This window comes from Porites lutea, chromosome 7 (assembly GCF_958299795.1).
Source record: "Porites lutea chromosome 7, jaPorLute2.1, whole genome shotgun sequence".
NCBI classification, from domain to species: Eukaryota; Metazoa; Cnidaria; class Anthozoa; order Scleractinia; family Poritidae; genus Porites; species Porites lutea.
Genome location: NC_133207.1, coordinates 34,385,783 through 34,407,152, shown reverse-complemented (window position 1 = coordinate 34,407,152; position 21,370 = coordinate 34,385,783). Strand labels below are relative to the sequence as shown.

General features: G+C 37.5%; 4 protein-coding genes across 7 annotated transcripts; 1 reads left to right on the top strand and 3 right to left on the bottom strand.

The window, feature by feature from the left end:
- Positions 1 to 88: 88 nt before the first annotated feature.
- Positions 89 to 4,531, bottom strand: LOC140943146 (lactoylglutathione lyase-like). Its single transcript, XM_073392206.1, has 5 exons — positions 4,346 to 4,531; positions 2,435 to 2,575; positions 1,976 to 2,043; positions 1,650 to 1,739; positions 89 to 662 (listed from the first exon to the last, which is right to left on the bottom strand). The coding sequence occupies exons 1-5, from the start codon at positions 4,486 to 4,488 to the stop codon at positions 559 to 561; spliced, it is 546 nt and encodes a 181-aa protein (XP_073248307.1). The 5' UTR covers positions 4,489 to 4,531; the 3' UTR covers positions 89 to 558.
- A 77-nt stretch (positions 4,532 to 4,608) lies between these two features.
- On the top strand, positions 4,609 to 8,752 carry LOC140943148 (uncharacterized). The gene is made up of 2 exons (XM_073392207.1): positions 4,609 to 4,770; positions 8,272 to 8,752. The coding sequence occupies exons 1-2, from the start codon at positions 4,651 to 4,653 to the stop codon at positions 8,488 to 8,490; spliced, it is 339 nt and encodes a 112-aa protein (XP_073248308.1). The 5' UTR covers positions 4,609 to 4,650; the 3' UTR covers positions 8,491 to 8,752.
- Positions 8,753 to 10,195: 1,443 nt separating this feature from the next.
- LOC140944844 (uncharacterized protein C14orf119-like) lies at positions 10,196 to 10,519 on the bottom strand. The gene has a single exon (XM_073393946.1). The coding sequence runs from the start codon at positions 10,517 to 10,519 to the stop codon at positions 10,196 to 10,198; it is 324 nt and encodes a 107-aa protein (XP_073250047.1).
- Positions 10,520 to 14,130: 3,611 nt separating this feature from the next.
- LOC140943144 (transmembrane protease serine 2-like) lies at positions 14,131 to 19,583 on the bottom strand. Of its 4 annotated transcripts, none has more exons than XM_073392201.1 (5): positions 19,424 to 19,583; positions 18,298 to 18,411; positions 16,074 to 16,259; positions 15,407 to 15,592; positions 14,131 to 14,852 (listed from the first exon to the last, which is right to left on the bottom strand). In XM_073392201.1, the coding sequence occupies exons 1-5, from the start codon at positions 19,545 to 19,547 to the stop codon at positions 14,416 to 14,418; spliced, it is 1,047 nt and encodes a 348-aa protein (XP_073248302.1). In that variant the 5' UTR covers positions 19,548 to 19,583; the 3' UTR covers positions 14,131 to 14,415. The 4 variants fall into 4 exon arrangements, with proteins under 4 accessions (XP_073248302.1, XP_073248303.1, XP_073248305.1 ...); XM_073392202.1 differs by having other exon boundaries at positions 16,074 to 16,256; XM_073392204.1 differs by lacking the exon at positions 19,424 to 19,583 and adding an exon at positions 18,580 to 18,700 and having other exon boundaries at positions 16,074 to 16,256.
- Positions 19,584 to 21,370: the final 1,787 nt, after the last annotated feature.

Here is a 21,370-nt window from a genome sequence, read left to right as displayed (position 1 = left end):
AGAGTACCCTCCCCTTCCCCTGCCCCTGGAGTGAAAATACTCTATTGGGTTATCAGTAATGATTAAATTAAACAGGAAGACTTACTCCTTGTATAAAACTTTGAATTTTAATGACCCAGGATTTGGTTATTTTCAGTGCTTACATTAAATAAAAATTAATGACCTTCTCAAAGCTGGTCTGCTGACAACCTATTGCTTTTTAGTTTTATAGCTTTCCTACAAACTACTTTGAATGCTTTATATCCTGGAGCAGGCTTGTAAATCTCAAAAGGACCCAAACCATGATGTCTTTCACTTTACCTTTCAATTTCTTCTTTTGATCATATCAGAAGCTAAATAATCCCTTTAAAGCTAAGAGTGTTTCATTTGAAATCCAAATGCCTCATTGTTGGGTTTAACATCTTGGATGTGCCTTAATTTCCAAATTCACTCCTTGGTGTTTTTAGATATCACATGAAATACCATATTGACCTAGAGTTTCGTAGAATATAACTTGCATCTGATACATTTCTTATGACAGTAGTGGTAGGACTTTAAGGGTGTCATAGTCCTGCAGTTTTATGAACACCATTCTTTAGAAGCCTTCAGCAGGTTTTCCCCATTAAGAAGTTCAATCCAGTAGCCATCAGGATCTTGAACAAATGCTATGCCTTTGATTTTACCTGTAACCAGGACAAAAGTAACATTAAAATTTTACATTATTCATAAAGCAACCGTGTAAGTAAACAACTAGACTGTTCACAGTCCTCTATTTTTCAGCGAGATCATCGAGATATAGTGCATCTTAGCATTAATGGTGGCCATTTTGATTTTCAAATGTACCGAGGGGGCGGACATCCGGGATTATAGCTCTAAATCTAAATCTAAATCTAAATATCGTTATGTCGGCAAAATCGTTTGGGACATCACGCCAAATAATAAATAAAACTATACTAAAATATACAAAACTATTAAAAACTATTAAAAACTACTTATAAAAATAAAACTAAATTAGTTTGCTTTTAAAAATACAGGGGGGGTGAAAAATATTTTTCTCGCTTCCTCCCATCCACCCCCACCCCCTAAGTAGTTTTGACACTCACGCAAGATGGCAGCCCGTAACACAAAGCGCTCAATCTCGACAATCTTACGGAAAAATAGGGGACTGTGAACAGTCGAGTAAACAACCTACAAAACCTAGAACTTTATCAGAATTTTGCTTGGATAAAACCAAATTTTGTTACTTTATTAAGCAATATAAATTATTAGTATTGTGATGTCTGGAATAGGTTATGCCTCAGCTGTTCTTTTACCAAGACCTTGATTATTTTGGATGTCATAAAACCAAACCTAATAACTGTAATACATTGCCTAAAAGACACAAACAACAAGTTTCCCAATACAAGAAACATAATTATCATTCTCTCGTAGAAAACATACATTGCACCTTACAGATTATTCACCTATATCTGCTAGCAGATTAGACAGTGACTAATCTCTACACTGTGCTGCTTTCCAAAATTATATTAACTGTACTTGAAAGATCTTAACCGGTGAGAAGAAAGACAGTGAGTGCAATGTTATTTGACTGCAAATTACATTCATATTAAGTAAATTATAGGCATACATGGGCTCCTGGTAAAGGAAAATCTCAAGAAAATCATGGTTACCATTATTAGGTTTCTTTACAAACTTTACTTCCATCTTCTCAAACCGTTCACATGCCTTGTCCACATCTGGTACAGCAAAACCAATATGCCCTGGACAGACAAGAATAATAAGACGGTGATGATAACTGATGAACACCACTTAGATGCCTTTCATACATGAAGGTGTTTATGTTACTGGTCAAATTTGATTTCAGGTTAAAATTTTAAACGTACAATTAGGTTAAATTGAAATTAACCTGAAATCAAATTTGATTGTTCGTAATATTGATGTATGGTATTGTTATTAAAAGAATGATTGAAGGGACTACTGCCGAGTATTTTCTCACCAAATCCTTTTGGTTCAGAATTTCCATCATGGTATTTGACTGTATCATCACTTTCACTCCCCCAGTTGCTGTCAGGATTAAAAGCAGAACAATTTCAAATTAGGAACTTTTCCAGGGGTGGAGAGGGTACTTGATCCAAATTTGGGCATTGGGATACTGCTCATCCTACATAATTTAAACACCCTGTATACGTCAATGACATCTGTTCTGAATAGCTTCCTGTTTATGACAAAGGACAAAACCTAACACTGGCAGAAAATCAGTGACAGGACTGACAGGACAAATCCTATACCCTGCCCTGAGGCTTGCCCAGGTGCAGGCTAAATAAGGAAGTGACCCCACCCAAATGGGATACAGCCTTATAGGTGTATTACCGATTTATTAAGAAACAATGAATTTAAAGCCCATTTTACTCACTTCTATGCAATGTAAGTTAATAATAAGGTTGACACAGCTTACTGAGTTAGTTCCAAAGTTGCTTTCTGGGCACAAAGCCATTTGGTTCGTTCATCTTCATCACTTGGAATACTGGCTGCATCCACAAATCCCAGAAAATAAAGGGAAAATTTCATCTCATGGAAATGTAACTTTTTAAGAAGCCTAAGTACATAAAAAAGCAAAATATAGCTGTCATTTATTCAGTGATTTTGTTACAAATAGTTACGTTGAGTCCTAGGACTCATCTTGTGAAAAATCATGAGACCCTGTCCAGAACCAGTTTAAAAAAAAAAAAAAGAGTCCAAAATTGAAAATGCTTGGCCTTAATTTATGTAACCAGACAGTTTATCTGAAGACAGACTCCAAAACTCTATATTACAGTATACTAAAATAAAAATATAGTCCTTCTATTTTAAGGCACAACAATGGCTTAAAGAAATATGCATAGTTAAACAAAAGCCATAATAACTGCCACAGAAATTAATGAACAGGATGATTTCACAAAAAACATGTTCAGATCGATCAATCAATTTTTGCATCTTAAGAAAGGCATGCCATGAATTATTTTGCCTTTTTGGGGATTTTTATGCGCCAGGGATGCAGGACGCTAACCACATCACTGATTTATTGTCGTAGCAGAGGTCACTCTAGTGAAAATCAAAAATTTACAGGGAGAGCAGATTTCAATTTTAAGCCAGCACTAAGAAGTGTATGGGATTGTTATTCATTCAGGGGAAACCATTTCTGAATGACCTCAATCCCCTTCCTAATTTGTCATAACCAGCTAGAGCTGACCAAATTTGGAAGATTGTTGTTATTAAATGACTGGCATCAACCATCAAGCAGAGCTGTCATCTGGTAGATTTAAAGCAGCTTGGTAGGGATGCAATTAGTAGGCAGGAAATTGAACAGCTAAAAAGTGATTTATGTTCTATTTTCCTTTTGTTTCATCTCTATTAAAGTATCTGGGGGTAGCGCTCATAGTAAGCAGAAATTTCAAGCCCTTGGCCCTTAGTGACAGACCTGATTCACTTAAGTAAAATTTATTGCTTACTTACAGTGCGACTACTATAACCAGGGCCACCTAGACAAAGTTGACCAATCAGATTACAGGAAAATAACAATAAATTCTGAGAAAGTTAGTTGTCAATCATAATCCAATTGACCCAACATGGATCAAAATCAACCAATTACAACCTACAGATGTGACCTTTTGAACCCTCTGAAAAAAAAACCATGTTACCTGAGAGGTCTGATAGAGTGGATGATGCAAACAAAAAATATAAATATTAGTTAATTTTTGACTTGAGGTCACGATGAAAGCGCAGCTGGTAGCGACGAAATTGCTGGTAGATAACAAAATAACAACTTGTGTCGAACAAATATATCTCCTGGGTGTTATATGTAAAGTTTCGAATAGAAAAACATTTTTTTGGTGAAACACTTTTCCTTTCTTGAGAAATGCTTGCTGTCGATATTAAAATTTTGTGCTTCGAGTAAATTGTTTTTTTGTTTTTTTTTTTATGAGCGGCTGATTGGCCCATGACCAACTTTCTCGGAATTTAATGTTATTTCCCTGTGATCCAATCATTCAACTTTGTCTCAGTGGCCCCGGTTACAGAAGTCACACTGTAGTAAGATTTGAACTTTTCACCTTCTGAAAAACTGTTGTACACCCCATTCAGCTGACTTGATGACACACCCCCTCCCCACCCCTACCAACCATAAATTTTTAAATTAATGGCGATGTGTGGAGAGCCTGCTGCATAACGTAAGTGGTATCACCCTCTCCAAATTGCACCCGAACTAGCTTTTCTAAACCAAAATTTCTCCCTCATGCATAATTCAAAACCCTATTGCCCATTATTAGGGCAATGACTGCCTTTATATAAGACTTAAGCTTATATATTTTGTCATTTTACATAAGCTTACCTCATGCCCATTACACGGGTGTAGAAATCCAGTGACGCCTTAGGATCCTTTACTCGCAGCATAGTCTGCTGAAAGATAAAGTCCTTTGTACTAGGGTCTGGTTCGGTCAAGGAAGAAGCAACATCTGCGTCAGACAGCGCCATGTTTTATTGGTTAACGTGTTCTTTGTCACGCACATAACTAGGGCATAGGGCTTTCGTGAGACTGCAGCTCTGTCAGCGGTCTCAGACATTGGAGATCAATGGTGTTGCCATACATGAAAAATCAATATTATTTGGAAGAACAGAACAGAGTAACCGGGGAATATGCCCATAAGCGACAAAACCTACAGGCTTTTGCTAAGTTCAGGCCTTACTGCCGGTGGTCTAGGCCTGGCTTGGCTCTTTATGAAGATGATTGTACCATCTAAAGAAGAAATGTTAAAGGTAACGGCTCACTGAAGCCTTTGGAGAAACAGTAACATAAATTAGGTTATGTCATAAATTAGCTAAGCTTTATAAAATGTATTGAGTTTTTAAAGCTTTGCACCATTGATACAGAAATGCGAGCAACTGGTTGGCCCATCTGTTTTGCTAATTTACTATAACCTTCCACGGCTCTCAGGTCATGTATTTATAAGATTATGTTATCTTAAGCCACAGCTGTATATCTGAATGGGCTATTGCATAATATCCGTACCCCCCTGCCCCCCCACCCCCCCCCCCGCCATTGAGGACGTACCTTTTCTTCTTGCCCCTGCCCCTGAAGATTAATTAAAATCGCATTCATATGAGTCTACCCCTTGTCCAAAATTTGTCAATCCCTGAAGACTATCACGGGTCTTCCCCTGTAGAATTTCATGAAAATTAAAATTTCACCCACAAAAAATTCCATATTTTGTTTACTCTACCCCTTAAGAAATTCTCGATTTTTATAACATATCCCTGAAGAATTCCATTTGTTCCCAATTGACCAATGAGTAAGTAAGTTTATTTCAGTTTCAGTCATATGTTTCACCCAAACATTAACAAGTAATTGTTAAGGCCATCCCCTTTTTTTCTTCATTTAACGTTGAATGCATTTCCCGATATACATACATACATACATACATACATACATACATACATACATACATACATACATACATACATACATACATACATACATACATACATACATACATACATACATACATACATACATACATACATACATACATACATACATACATACATACATACATACATACATACATACATACATACATACATACATACATACATACATACATACATACATACATACATACATACATACATACATACATACATACATACATACATACATACATACATACATACATACATACATACATACATACATACATACATACATACATACATACATACATACATACATACATACATACATACATACATACATACATACATACATACATACATACATACATACATACATACATACATACATACATACATACATACATACATACATACATACATACATACATACATACATACATACATACATACATACATACATACATACATACATACATACATACATACATACATACATACATACATACATACATACATACATACATACATACATACATACATACATACATACATACATACATACATACATACATACATACATACATACATACATACATACATACATACATACATACATACATACATACATACATACATACATACATACATACATACATACATACATACATACATACATACATACATACATACATACATACATACATACATACATACATACATACATACATACATACATACATACATACATACATACATACATACATACATACATACATACATACATACATACATACATACATACATACATACATACATACATACATACATACATACATACATACATACATACATACATACATACATACATACATACATACATACATACATACATACATACATACATACATACATACATACATACATACATACATACATACATACATACATACATACATACATACATACATACATACATACATACATACATACATACATACATACATACATACATACATACATACATACATACATACATACATACATACATACATACATACATACATACATACATACATACATACATACATACATACATACATACATACATACATACATACATACATACATACATACATACATACATACATACATACATACATACATACATACATACATACATACATACATACATACATACATACATACATACATACATACATACATACATACATACATACATACATACATACATACATACATACATACATACATACATACATACATACATACATACATACATACATGCATACATACATTTTATTGATGCTCCCTAAGTGGGCTTTTCAGCTCAATAGAATAAAAATACAAATTTATATAAATTAACTAAATATGTAAGCCATAATATTATAATTACAAAAAATATATCAACTTAATAAAACATTTGTAAGATGACGTCTAAAATTCCTGGGGCATTTTAAGGACTTAATATTATCATTCAAGGAGTTCCAGAGTTTTGCTCCTCTGAAAGCAAAGGAGCGCTGCCCTGTTGACAGGCGACATAAAGGTATATCTAAAGCACCAGATGATCGAGTTTGTCTATTATTACAATATTGGAGTTTACTAAAGACAAATGAATTTATTACTAACAAAAGTGTTTTCCTATCCAGGAGATACTTGATTCTGTTAATTTGGTACAATTTAAAAAGGCATTTCGAGGCAGTCTCAGTGATATGTTGGTTATAACTGAGGCGTGTGTCGAGAAGAACACCCAAGTCCTTAACGACAGGCGCAGGTGTTATTTCCTTGTCAAAAAGTGTTATACTGAATGATGACAGTTTCTTTAAAAGTTGTGGTAATCCAACAGCTAGAACCTTAGTTTTGTCCGGATTAATCAAAAGAGAGTTTTTACAGCACCACTGAGATATTCTCGTAAGATCTTCGTTTAAGGCGAGGATGGACGTGGGTAATTCGGCAGGTGAAAAGGACAAATACAATTTACAGTCATCAACATAGGGGGCAGATAGACAACGTTTAGGAACAGAGAGGAGGTCGTTAACATAGATTGTAAACAAAACCGGACCTAAAATGGAGCCTTGCGGAACTCTGAACTCAAGTGGGAGTACTTTAGAAACTGCGTCACCAATTCGAACGCACTGTTGTCGGTTAGAAAGGTAACTCTGAAACCAATCCAACGCACCCTGGGAAAAATCGAGATATTGTAGCTTGGATAACAAGATGTCGTGTCGAATACTATCAAATGCCTTAGACATATCTAATAAGACCATGATGGAAACTTTCTTGCTATCCATAGCCTGGAGCAACTGATCCGTAATGTACAACAGAGCTGTTTCTGTCGAGTGAAGCTTTCTATTTCCGCTCTGATGTGCTGCCAGTTTATTATTTCTAATTAGATGCTCCATAAGTTGTCCATGTACCAACCTTTCAGTGACTTTTGAGACTATTGGTAATAATGAGATGGGGCGATATTGGGTCGGCCGGTCGGATTGAAAAAAAACAACCTAAAAAAAAATCACAAGAAGTCTCGGAATAGTAGGCCCTGGTACCCCATGACAACGTTAGAAGTTAACATTCACATATTGGGATTAACAAAATGTACAATATACTGTGAAAAATGTTCATGTTTTTGTTCCTGTTTTTCTGTATGCTGTTACTATGCTCATTTTTCAGATTAAAAGAATTATTTCAAGTGAAAAATGGTGTAACTACGTTGTTACTTTTTTTTTCTTTTTGAAAATGGCAAAAATTTGGGTCGGTTGGATGATGGTAAATGGAGAAAAAAAAGAGGATGGCCTAACTAATAATTAATATTTTGATTTTTTTTAGAACCTTCCAGATGAGGAAAGTTCACCAGAGGCATTAGCTGCTGCAAATAGGAGAACTGAACAGTTTTTAACAGTTCTTGATGAAAACATGAAATCTAAAAAACCTGTGTGGCAGGTTATGGGAACCGAGGAAGTAGAGCAGCGGCAAAAAAGGAGAAAAGAACTTTTGAAAAGAAGAGATGCCTTGTTAAAGCAAAGAGAGTCTAAAGACAATGAATGACTTGCTTGGAGTTTCAAACAAGGAACAGTTACATCAACCTCACTGTTCAGAAGATATTTTGATGCATACTGTTCGCATCTTGAGTGTCTAACATATTTGGTCAGAGTTTATTTCAAAACCAGGAAACTACAATCAAAACAGATACATCTGGATTCTTTGTAGGCGGTCCACAGACAAATTTTGTGAGTGCATGAAGGAAGCGAGCACAGAGCAGAAGGAAAAACAAAAAGATACTGTTTTCTCATTTATCCATCCATCCCACCCCCCCCCCCCCCCCCCCCTTTGCTCTTAGACTAGCAGTCAATAAATCCTGCATGGTTTTATTTTCATATAAACTCAACAATCTTTAACAATGTTTTCTCAAACAAAGATATGTCATATGCCAAATTATTTGTTGCTTCTTATTATTTAGCAGACCATTTCTTAGTACAAAAAAGGCTAACTTCCACTGAATCAAGTGTCCAATATATTTTTTATCTTATTCTTTATAATTTTTTTTCTGTGTTGTGTCGTTCATGAAAGTGATCCAAACTTTCCCTTAGAGGGATTTTTTTTATTTGAAACCCCACTCCTCTGGAAATTCAAGTTTAGCCTCAGATGTGCCTTTAAAATTAATATTGGCCTTAAAGACCCTTCCCCCTCCCCATCGAATTTGCAATGGCCCTCCATTGGGTGGGCATGGATATTTTCTGGAACCACACTTGTAGTGATAAGTGTAGTCAATTCCCTTAGCCTGTGAACAGGCCTTCAGTGAAAGGGGGAAACTGGGGATCAGGAAAAGCGGGAAGGCATCACATTCACAGAAAAAAGAAAATTGATTCCAGGAGGCACTTTGGAGAAAATTAGACAACCTAAAACCCTTATTTAACCACAATGAAGAGATTTACATTTCAAAAGGGGTCAAAGAAAATGCTCTTGCATCAGAGGGCAAACAATGCTGACCAGAAACAATAACCGCAGAAAATCAAAACATTCCAATTTATCCAAGTGATAAATACAATCTTGCTGACAGATTTTGAACAGCAATTACAAGATGGCAGAATAGTGGCCTCAAAGGTTTGTCTACAGGTTCTCTGCCTTTCCTTTCCCTCACTGCGATTTTTTCACCCCTTCCCCAAACAGAGAGTCTGTTCACAGGCTAACTCTCGTTATTGAGGATACCCCCTGGCTGTGAGTTAATGTCACTGAATAGCATGAGTCCATTATAAGTGGATGTTCATTTCTGTCCAACATTTTTACTTAACTTTTTCACGGGAATCAGCTGCTGTCGATATTACAGGGGTGTCTGTAACAGTGAGCTAACTGTAACGCAAGAGTTGATTGAACATAAGTCACATTTAACAACTCAAGCCACTGTTACTGTAGCCAAAACTGTACACATTGATGTTATTTTGCCAATGGGGCTGTGACTAGAACTTCAAAGTGGCTAAGCTTTATCAAGCCCTGTCTACTCAGTTTGTCAACCCTTAATGCTAGCAGCTTCATGTCCAACTTTTGATTTGTTTCCTAGATATATCTCCTAGGTGACATATCTATCTCTGTCAGAAACATCAAGGTACATGTGTCCAGTATGTGGTCTGTGTCTCGTGCTCCATGCCCACCTCGCGCGTACCTTTGTTCGCGTGAAAATGCAAACAAATAACGCCTGTGAGGCTACTCGGGGAGATGATCACGCGAATAGTCACGTGACAGGCATTTAAACATTTTATTCCAGCTGAGCAGTCTGTGATACTTTCTCGTAAAAATACTGAACTGCCTGGTAATCTCTTTCTTCCAACCCATTTAAGAACAAGTTTCTTTCCTCGTCACTCCAACGCACGAACCATTCCTTGAACATTCTAAGCTGGCAGTGAAATAAATCTTTCTGGTTCGGCGTTTGCTGAAGAGAGAGCGACTCCATTGCTCCGAGCAACGATGAAACTTTGCGAGGAACCGCCTTGCTGACCAGGATATCTACAAACTGATGCTTCTGTTGGTCAGTCCAATTAGTAAACCATGACCAAACAACTCGCATTTCCACTTTACTCATGTCGGAGTGAGAGAGTAGGTTTTAATAAAGTCGAAGGACCGAGCTGCTACGTATCCTTTAGCCAAGAGCGTTTTTGTGGCCGAGATGGTCTAGAGTCTGGGCACCAGTGCACTATACAATATGGCGGTCAGTGGTGTGTTAACTGGAAGAAGCGGCAATTTGGTAGAATTTCGGCATGTTTTGACTGAAAACAGTCAGGAAAAGAATGACCATTTACGCTGCCTATCTCAGTGTCTTAAAAAGCTTCAAAATGATGTTAATTCTTGTTTAACGGACATCATTAACCAAGAGAGTACATCAACAGTCCCTGCAAAAGGTAAAAATCAATTCGAATTCGTTAGGCTTTTCATTGTTTTCATTGTTTTAGCGCCTTTCTATTTAATATCCAACCCCTCAGAAAATTTTTTATTATGTGTAATAACCCTCAGAATTTTTGTTTTTCTCTTAACTCTAAGAAAATCTTGCCGTGCCAAATTAGTCTTGTAGCACGGCAGATCTTGTTGAACTTTTAAAAATAACTCCACCGCTCTGCTGTACCAAATGCAATCAGACGTCGTGCTTCTGTCATGCGCTTGGCGACTTAGTTGTCAACCTGGAAGTGGGGTGGATAATGAACCTTGACCTACCACAGGTACCCCAAGCTCACAAGTGAGAATCGTTGTTGTGTAACAGAAATATTATAAGAGGGGTGACCCGAAAACACTGACCCCCAGTCCATGGAGCCCCCTATGGACCTGGTCCACAGACCACTGTATGGACTGGTCCACGGACCCCCCCCAATGGACCCCCCCTTTATGAACCCCTCATAAAAAGACAATAATAAAAATAATTATTACAATTAGAGATTAACTTGCCATTTGTTTTGCTTTGTTTTTTGTTATTGTTTCCTCCTTCACTGTGGCGATGAAAGGAGGACTTGCGTACTACGGAAAAGACCGATAACTTAGCTAACTTGTGTTTTTGCTGCTGGCTTCCGATTGCCTCTGCCATTTTGTTCGGCTCATTCCTCCTTGTGTTCAGTGACTTTTTCCAGACCTCAAAACTACGACACAGTATCATCCCTTGTTTTCATGCAAAAGATTCCTTAAAAAAAATTCAACTGCAGTAGGATTCAACCATCTTTCATTTTTCTTGAATCATTGGACTCAAATTATTTTGATGAAGTGTGAAGCAAAGCAAGGTGGATTTTAAATGACATTTTCGCTGCTGTTGGCTGTCCTGTATCTTGAATTCTTCAACACAAAAGAGTTTTTAAAAAGCTCTTTCGGCAAAAAAGAGATGCAATGTACCTAATGCAGAAAAAATTCTTACCTTCCTTATTTTTAAGTTTCATGTTAATACTTTGTCCAACTCAATGCTCTAATAGTGATGTCCACTTGACAGTTGGCTACTTAGTTCCCAAGCCTTTGAACAGGAGTGAGGCTGAGGGAGACCTGGTTATACAAAACTTGCTGCCTTTGATGTGTGGAATATTCTGTCTGCAGTATTTTCCCTCCTCTATCAGTCATCACAAAGTCGCTCTGCCGAAAGATTTGGCAACTAAACACATAACTGTCAAGAAAATAAGGGGCATTGCTCTCTAGTGGACATCGGCATCTTTCTTTTTCAAAGGAGCACGATTTTGTGAAGCCTGGGACGAGTCAGTGAGCACGTGGGGGAATGAGCCAAACAAAATGGCAGAGGCTATCGGTGGTAGCAGCGAATGCACAAGGAAAAACACAAGTTAGCTAAGTTATCGGTCTTTTTCGAAGTAGACAGGTCCTCATTTCATCGCCACAGTGAAGGAGGCAACAATAACAAAAAACAAAACAAACGGTAAGTCAAATCTATAATTGTCATTTTTTTACAGTGGTCCATGGACCAGGTCCGTGGGGGGGTCCATGGACCGGGGGTTAGTGTTTTTGGGTCACCCTTATAAGAGTTTATTTATTTATTTTCCAAGTACATGCTCTCCATCTATACGATGGTTCTTATCAAGAGGTCAGCAGCCTTACTAATGGTAATAACTAATAATAAGAATAAAATAAGAATAATCAAAACATGTCCAGCTGGGTTCAGAAAGAGTTTTGGATTGTACCTCAATAACATTCAGGGATAGGCTGTTCCAGTCCATAATGGTATTTGGGAAAAATGAGCATAGGTGATAGTTTGTTTCAGACATTGGGCCTTTATACGAGAGTTTGTGCATATGCCTGCTGAATCGGCCAAAAATGCTAAGAAAGCACCATAAATTTAGACAAGGACACAAGGTAAGAAATTCTGAGGTATTTTTGACCCCTAAATAATGATCACTTAAATCCCCATACAAACCCTTATAACACTGTTCTCACTTGTGAGCTTGGGGTACCTGTGGACCTATTTGTTGTAGTAAAGTCATGCTGGGGTGGATAGTGGACTGCAAGTGCATAGTATCTTAAGGAGACCTTAAAAGATATACTGCCCACAGGTGCAAGTACAGGGATATATTTTCCATCTGATAGAGCTTAGTGTTTGATGAATTCTGACAATGGTATTATTTCCCTACCCAGTGGGACAATGATACCATTTTCAAATCGTACACCTCATTTAATTTATTATTGGGCAGTCTACATGTAATTTATCTTCATGTATTACAACAAACAATGTATCTAAAGGTGTTTATTTTTTATCACGTGAGGACACATAATATGTCTTCTCACAGGAAGATGACAGGCAGACTAAGCTATGCTGCTAAAATTTGATTTTTGATGATGCTCTCTAAACACAGAACTGATAGCTTTTTCATGGAGTTCCATCAGCAATCCTTGAGCCACTATCATCACCTTTTATTAGTTATCTGTATACTGACAAAATTCTTATTTCATGCCTCTGTTAGAAGTAAGTGATGAAGAAGATGATGACAGTGATGATTCTGAAGACGCAGAAAGAGTAAACGGAGAAGCTCAGGAACCTCAACCAAAGAAATTACGGACCTGAACTCTTCCACAGGAACTTTACTAGAGAACTTCACCATCTTCATGTGTACCCTGTTTGGAAGTTCTGCATAGACTAATCTAGACCTGATTTGATAAAGATTTCTGTTTCAAGCTAATATGAAAACATTGACAAACGTGTTATACCCTCTCCTCTACAAAGGCTCAAAGGGCTTTTTTTATTGAAAATCCACTGAAAGTGTGTGGAGGCATCGGTTGTTTCAGTTTTCATGCATTCTCATTCTGCTGTGGAGTTCCAATGCATTCCTCACTGAACTATTGTGGAGCAGAGAAAATATGAATTTGGTGACGGAGAAATAATTTCTTCCACATTTTCAGAAGTTTCCAGATATGGACAGAACCGCACATGCTTATTAGATGAAGAAACTTTGTTTTACTCATTGAAGTGTCTTTGCAACACAAACCTTCCCCCTTGGAGGCTTGTGTTGCGAACTGGAATATCGGGCAAATACAAGTTACCATCTGTTTTTTCGTTTTTTATTTATTTATTTATTGTCTCAGTCTTCTTGCTGTTAAGTTCACTTTACTTTTTTTTACTTAGTATTAAGATGTTTACTGATTCAGATCGACACAAGATGCTCTGGCACTTCTCACTGTTTTTTCACTTTCTCTTTTATTATTGTTATGTTTTTTTAAAAAAAAATCATTTATAAATTTATTTTAGTCTACTATAAATGCTTTAAAATCTTGTTTTATGGTTTGATGGATGAGGTGATGTTACTGTAGCAACAATATTATTTCTAGTGAGCCAAAGCACTGACAGTTGAACCAGCTTCAACACTCGCTCAAACTAGTTTGCCACTGAGCAATAAACGTACATATTTGGTGTTTTCCTATGGTTATGTTGGTTGCAAATGTTGTCATAGTTGCATATTAATGTTTTTAATGTCTAGCAATTTAACAGGCCTAAAGTTTTTTTTAAATTTAATTTTCATTGATAATCTTCCGCACCCAATCTGTCATGACTTGCATGTCAGCGTACACCCCATACTTATGTGGATGGCCACAGTTATGGCCCCAGGATACCACGCCTGTCAAATACCAAAGCCCTTCATGTTGACAAGCCAGTGGCCCTCCACTGTCGTACTGGCATGCATCAACCCCACCTTCCTCAAAGCCAGCACATAATGCCCTATTATGTATAGCGCCGCCGTATGATTTTTCTGCGTTGCACTTGTCTTCATGTACAAGCTTTACTTTAGCTTCTCTTAGAATGTCGGGCTTAGTCCCTCTCCATTGCGTGTGACCCCAGCCTGTGACGTAACATTCCTTACCAGCGAGGAACTGAGCACCTTGAGGAAGCAGGCAGATTGGCGACACAAAGTTGTCAAAAATGGCTGGAGTTTCTAATTGCAACAGAGCTGTAGAAAAGCGAAACAAGTTACTTTCACTAAGTTCTATCTTGGATTTAACATTGAGAAAACATATTACTCAGCTATTTTGTTGATCTTTCTTTTTATTTCTTTGATGTTTACTTTTTCCTTCTTTTTTTAATACTTTTATTTTCAAAGCGCTATGTTAATTAGTCTTGGTCATCTTTTCTGCAAATCTATTTCCATCTTTCTTGCTCACTCTCTTGTTTTCCCTTTGTCTTTCCTCGTTATAGCCCGATTTGTTGCCCACTTTATCGTTTCTTTTTTTTTGCATGGACTTTTGGCTGGCTAATTTTTTAGGAGAGGGACAAATCTACTCTGCAAAGAACAGCAGGTGAATAGCAAAATTGACAGCGATTTTTTCCCTGAATGTTGCTCGCCAATTTGGAGTGTAATTCTGTCAGGATTGGTCAAAATTTGTTAGTTGAGGCAGGACCTGTGGACAGATCTATCTTTGCTGATTTTGTTGTTGGCCATCTTAAGATCTTAAAACGTTAAAACACCCTGGGGGATCTGTTATACAAATGACGGAACCATCTTACCTACGTCATAGTCTGGTGGAATGCTATGTAACTTGTTGTCGGCGACTTTATTTTCGGGTTCTTTGTACTCTGGGTGAAGGTAAATTGCCTTTACCTTTCTGGTTTGTTCAAACCAGTCTTCATTTTTGAGATGATGTTCTCCTAGTGTCACAGTCCAGTCTTTAGGATCTTTGGATAACAGGGAACCTGAAACCATCATAACCAGGTCAACCAGAGCCATGGCAGCGTTAATTCTACATAAAACCGAAGAAATGGTGGCGCTCCGTACGGACCAGAAGCGACACTAAGTTCTCAATCTTTGAGCCAAAATTCTACAATCTAGTTTTTCATCGATAAATGGGATCGTTTTATTTACAAAAGCTGAATTAATTAATTGACTAAGATGAATAGCAAATCACCTAGGTTGAGGAAAATCTTGTCTTAATCACATTCTAGTTTAGTAGTAGACAATTACAGTTGATTCTTGATTTTTCGAAGGCCGGGAAAAGCAAATTGTTACGAATTATCGGGAGGTTGAAAAATCGGGGGGTTAGTGTTTGACTGGTGAAGGCAAGTTGGGTTTGAGTTAAATGATCGGGGATTTTGCCGAAAGAACCAAGGATTCGAGAAATCGGGATTCTACTGTATACTATTTGGCGAAACACAGATAAGAAGTGTATTTTTTTACCAACAAAACAATGTGAAGCTGACACCACCCATTGAGGAGAAATAAGCGATCCTCCACATGTCTGTTTATCGTTTAGAAGAAGAGCCACTTGCCAGGGCCAAGCACCAGGAGAACTAACATGCCCTCCAACAATTCGCTTATCTTCTAAATCATTGCTTAGGAATCTCACGCCACACTTGGGTTCTTCTGAAAAAAAATTCGGCGGAGCTGAGCTGATTTGACGCAAGCAACAAAGAATGCCGGCCAAATAATCATTATACTAGGTAATACTTGTCGGTGTATTTTTGGAGAGCGAGCGCTTAGACGGCCAACGACAGTTCGTTCAACTTGACCAACAAAGTTTTCACTTCATTTGCCGTTTACTATCCTCAATATCTACTCGAAAATAAGAAGTTTCATGCTGCAAAGTTTATCTAAAAGTATTGTTTCGTACAGTTTTTATCATTTCGTTTCCTAAAAAGTTTGAGAAACTGTCAACCTGAATCTGATTTTGCCGTAAATGTCTCTTCCTGCCTGCAGAGAGAATAGAAGGTCATAGAAAGTGTCATGAATTAAGCTGAAAAAAAGCGGGCCCGCTCCGCCTTAGTTTTCCCTGCTCTGTTCATTCATGCTGAGCCGGAAGCGTTATGTAAAACCCGACGATGGAACTGTAGTAGTGTTCCCCTGGAAAACTCCTGTACTGCATTTAAGCTTAGCTATATATAAAAACAAGATACTAGCATTATGATTTGTATAGATGGTAAGTAACCAATAAGGAAACTGCTTTTCCGTCTGTTTGAGTGCGAACAATTGATAGAAAAACCTGGGTATTTAAGCAGAAAGAGAAACATTCTCTCTCCGTTTGTGCTTCACTCCATTTAGGCTGGTTTCATGTTTCAGTCTTCGACTCATAGCTTCACTCTCTAGGCGGTGCGGAAATCTTTCTAAAACGTTTCCGTTTTTCATGTGTTCAACAACAACTGTCTGAAAGTAGTTTTCTTTGTTGGAAACCCATTACAATGAACACATATGAGTGTTTTAAACTGACAGCGAATAACTGTCTAAACTATAGAATTGTTTGAGCCGACTTTATCCACTAAGCCGGGAGATATGGTCTTTTTCTTGTCGCCAGATAAACAAGAGGGTCCTGAACTAGAAGTAAAATTGGAATTGGGATCGGCTGGTTTTTGCCCTGGGAAATTGGAATTTAAGTCACTGGGATTGGGAATAAAATGTCAAAAATGGGAATGAGATAAATAGTTTGGAATCATGACCAGTCGAGGCGTCACTTATTTCCTGGAGTTAAGAAACTTGAGAAAATTGTCCATGCACCTTGGACTAGTCAATTTTTAGCATTTTTATCCAGATTTCCCCTGAATGGCCCCAATTTGCGGTCAACGATACTTGTGTGGTTCTCCTAAATCCGTCAGACGACAACGAAATGTAAGACAAGATAACACATGAACAGGGTGGGCACTTTGCCTCTGAACTTATATGAAACTGAAACGGTCTTGAAACCAGTCAATTTGAATTTACTGATAGGCGTAGAAAGAGTTCCAAGCGAAAGTGATGAGCCACCTAATTAAAAGTAGGATGCTAGTTTACCACCAGAGTACTAGAGTCTCCTAACAACGAACAGGTAGAACAGGTACTTTGAAGCGAGTGACAATGAACATGATCCGTCTGACCAGACTGGGAAGCCTGTAAGAACACTTACTAGTCGAATGGCAGATTTCCTCCAGGCAGGAATGACAGGAGTGTGAAGTGACAGGAGCTAATCGCTATAAACTCGCCACTTCCAAGTTTTATTACTGTCTAAAGTGATCCTCTCGTCTTCAGAACGTCTTTGTAAATCCTCGTGAATTTTTTGGGTCTTTGTTGGGTTAAGCCATAATTCTGCAGATGCGAAGCGAAAAGAGGTGGTATGTGTAGCACTGGGATTTTTTCCGAATTCTGCTATTGGGAATGGGATTTGGGCACTGGGAAGTGGGATTTCGAGAAGAAATGGGCTGGGAAATGGGATTGGTACCCCCCCGCTTCAGGACCCTCTAACAAAACAATCTTCTAATAGTTGCTGTGTATACGATTCTTCACTTTTGTTTTATTGCTTATTTCACACTCGCTACAAGAGAGAATTTATAAGGAGCGAGTTTAGTCAACCTCAGATCACCTGCTGTCAATAAAACGAGACTTTATAACTACATCTTTTGACAGAGATCAGAAATAAAAAACTGAAATTCCTTACCCAAGACCCTTTTCTTGCTGTAGGGAAAAGAAACATCACATGCTGACGCCAAGATGACCACAGTTACTACTGCTCGGCTCAACAACATCATTTCGTAAACCAACAACGCTAAATCTGAAGTACCAACCAAAGAACGGAGTTAAAATAATTTACACCGTTCAGCTAGCTTTATACACGCATTTTGAAGCAATGAGTAAATTTTGACATTTATATTTGTTCAAACTTGACTGCTTAATTCTCATAAAGAATAAACGAGAAATCGTGAACAAATAATTCGCTAACCAAATAAAGAATTTGCAACGTTGTTCGGTCTTTTAGTCTAGGTTCTGTCCACTTTATGCTTTGTTTGTTCCGTCATTGTTGGCAAATCAGAGAAAACGTGATGTTAAACTAGACGCACTAATTTATTTCAAAAGCTATTCACGCCAGATGCGCGTCTTATTTCCTTTTTTGCCATCTTTTGGAATATTTGATGGGCGGAAAAATAACTGACAAGATGCAAATTTTACGCTTTTCGCTTTGTCTGATCAAGTGACGTTCTTTTTCAAAATTTTTTCTTCCTTTTTTTCTGTCACAACGACTGATCCAAGCAGTCAAACGAAGATATAAGATACCTGAAGCAATATTCCAGAACATCCAAGAGATTAAAGAGAAGAGCTCATAATAATTTACAAGTTCACTTTAACATTGCTAATTGATTCCGAGTTGAATTTTTTTATGTGACTGAACACATTTGTACTCTAGTTTTACAAAAAACTGTATTAAACGGCAAATAAACTCATCAGTTTAGCTCGGTTTTGAACGAAATATTTCGTGATACCGCCTTGTTACGGCCTTCAGCGTTTAATTTCCCAACCACATATAAAAAAAGTGAAAAAGGCGCGCTTATATTATAGAATTCTTTGCTTCAAAGGAAAGTATTGTTTCTAGCGTGAATGATGTGTACAGTTAACGACATTTAAAAGGAATAAAACCTAACATTTTTGGTATTAAACTGTTTCCACAAAAATATTGCTTTTCTGAAACAGTCGAGCAACCGGCCGTGAATACGCCGTCAGACACTGACAATTTAGCGGAATAGAACTAGCCACAGAGCAAGACTGTTAATAAATGATCAGTTTTTTACCTTGTGAAACCTTTCTTCTAAAAGTCTTTCTTATTTTTCTAAGCTTCCTTAAGGCAGTCTTCGTTGGCAAAAAAATGGTAGTCAATACTTGCTGAGCGTCTATGAATCTGAACCTAATTTCCATACGGCTGATATCAAAACACAGTGTGCGAGTCAGCTGGTGAACTATCGAATTAATAAACACCTTGCCTTAATGGTCTACAACAGAACGCTTTCTTTTTGAAAGCATATTTAACGAAATGTGTTTGAAGAATCTGCCTTGATCTTCTCTGAGTCTCGTGGAATAAGAGGGATCTGGAATTTAAAGAAAATCACCTATTTAATCTTGGAGTTCAGTTTGTCGGATTTTGAGTGTTTAACAATTTCACTTCCAAACTGTGGCCAAAATGTCAAAATTCAACAAAATTAGCAAATTTCATTTTGTAAAATGCTAACAAAAAATAGTATCATATGGAACAACTACTGACGAGGACCTTTCATTTGAATGGTAACCTTATAGGATTTCGTTTACAGACTCAAAACTGACATAAATCCACCATTTGATATTTCATCATTGGGGCATTATATTGGGGAAGAGGTTTTTAAAAGTTTCTCCTCTAAAGTATCATTTACTCACACGCATACAGGATACTTACGGAGATCCTTGAGGCAATTTAATTTAATTTAATAGAAAAACACTTGCCCGGAATAAGTAACTGAAAGTTTTCTTTTTTTCGAAATGTTTTCAATGTCTTAAAATATATTGAGCATTTAATCTTCCCGTGTCAGTTTCCAAGCAAGCGCTGACTCATGCTAAGGGTAGTGGAAAACGTTTTTCTGCACGTTAATTCTCCGGCTTCTCTTTGTGATGCTAAAAAAACTTGCTTGAGGGTGAAGGGCCGGAGAAGTGGAGGAACATAATTATCTTTTTCCGGCGAATCGAAGGGACATTTGAGGATAAGGGGTAGAGAAACACTAATTACAATTCTCTCGCAAGGAGTGGGATGAAGTGGAAACGACAAATCAATAACATTTTTTTTTCAAAATTTCACCCAGATAAATAGTGATTGGTTTTATAGTCTTTGTTTTGGTGTAGGTAAGAGAAACAAAGTTCTCTTCCCGCCACTAAGTTCGTTTTGGTCGGTAGTGAATGGAATAACACCGGACGAACGTATTTAGTAGCCTAGTCAGTCAGTGGGCTCCATTCTAAATTATTGCAGCAGTGGCTGATGGAAAAAGGGAACTTGAATGATAAGAATAATATCATCCGCAACAACTCGACCAACCTCTGGGAGCTGACCCTTACATACGACTTTTTAGGCAGTGCGTGTAGAGGAAGGAGACGGCCGCGAGGAGAGGAACTAGAAAGGGGAGAACTATTCTCAATGATTTCATTTGATGGTGTTTGTTTTATAACTTCACTTTAGGTTTCGTGCTAGTCGGCATTTAAACCTAGCTAAAAAAAGCGTTGAGATATCTTCAGAGCCGGGAATAAGCAGGTGATAAGGAAACCGTTTTCTTCCCATCACCCGGAATCGGGTTTAACTACATTTATAATACAATATTTTAACAAAAATCATAACAGCTAAGCTGTAATATTCTGCAAGCAATATTTGTAGGTTGGGATACATCTGATCAGAGGGGCCTAAAGGCGTCATTCAAAATGATAATCAATCTAGTGAACGTGACACAAAAGTCTTAGGCAAACATTAATCAGTTTAGAAACTTCTTTGATCATATGTAAAAAAGCCTACGGGGGGGGGGGGGGGGGGGGGGGGTACTCCGGATTTGAAGTGACAGCCATGATCGAATGATTTTTCTTGGTTTGAAGTTTTTGATTCTGGAATTTTTTTGGTAGGGACATTTTGGCAAGTTTTTTTTATTTTGAGTAGCCTGATTTAAGTGGGAATTTTTTGGGTATTCAAAACAATCTGAAGATTCGTGATAGTTGCCACGTACGCCCAGCCT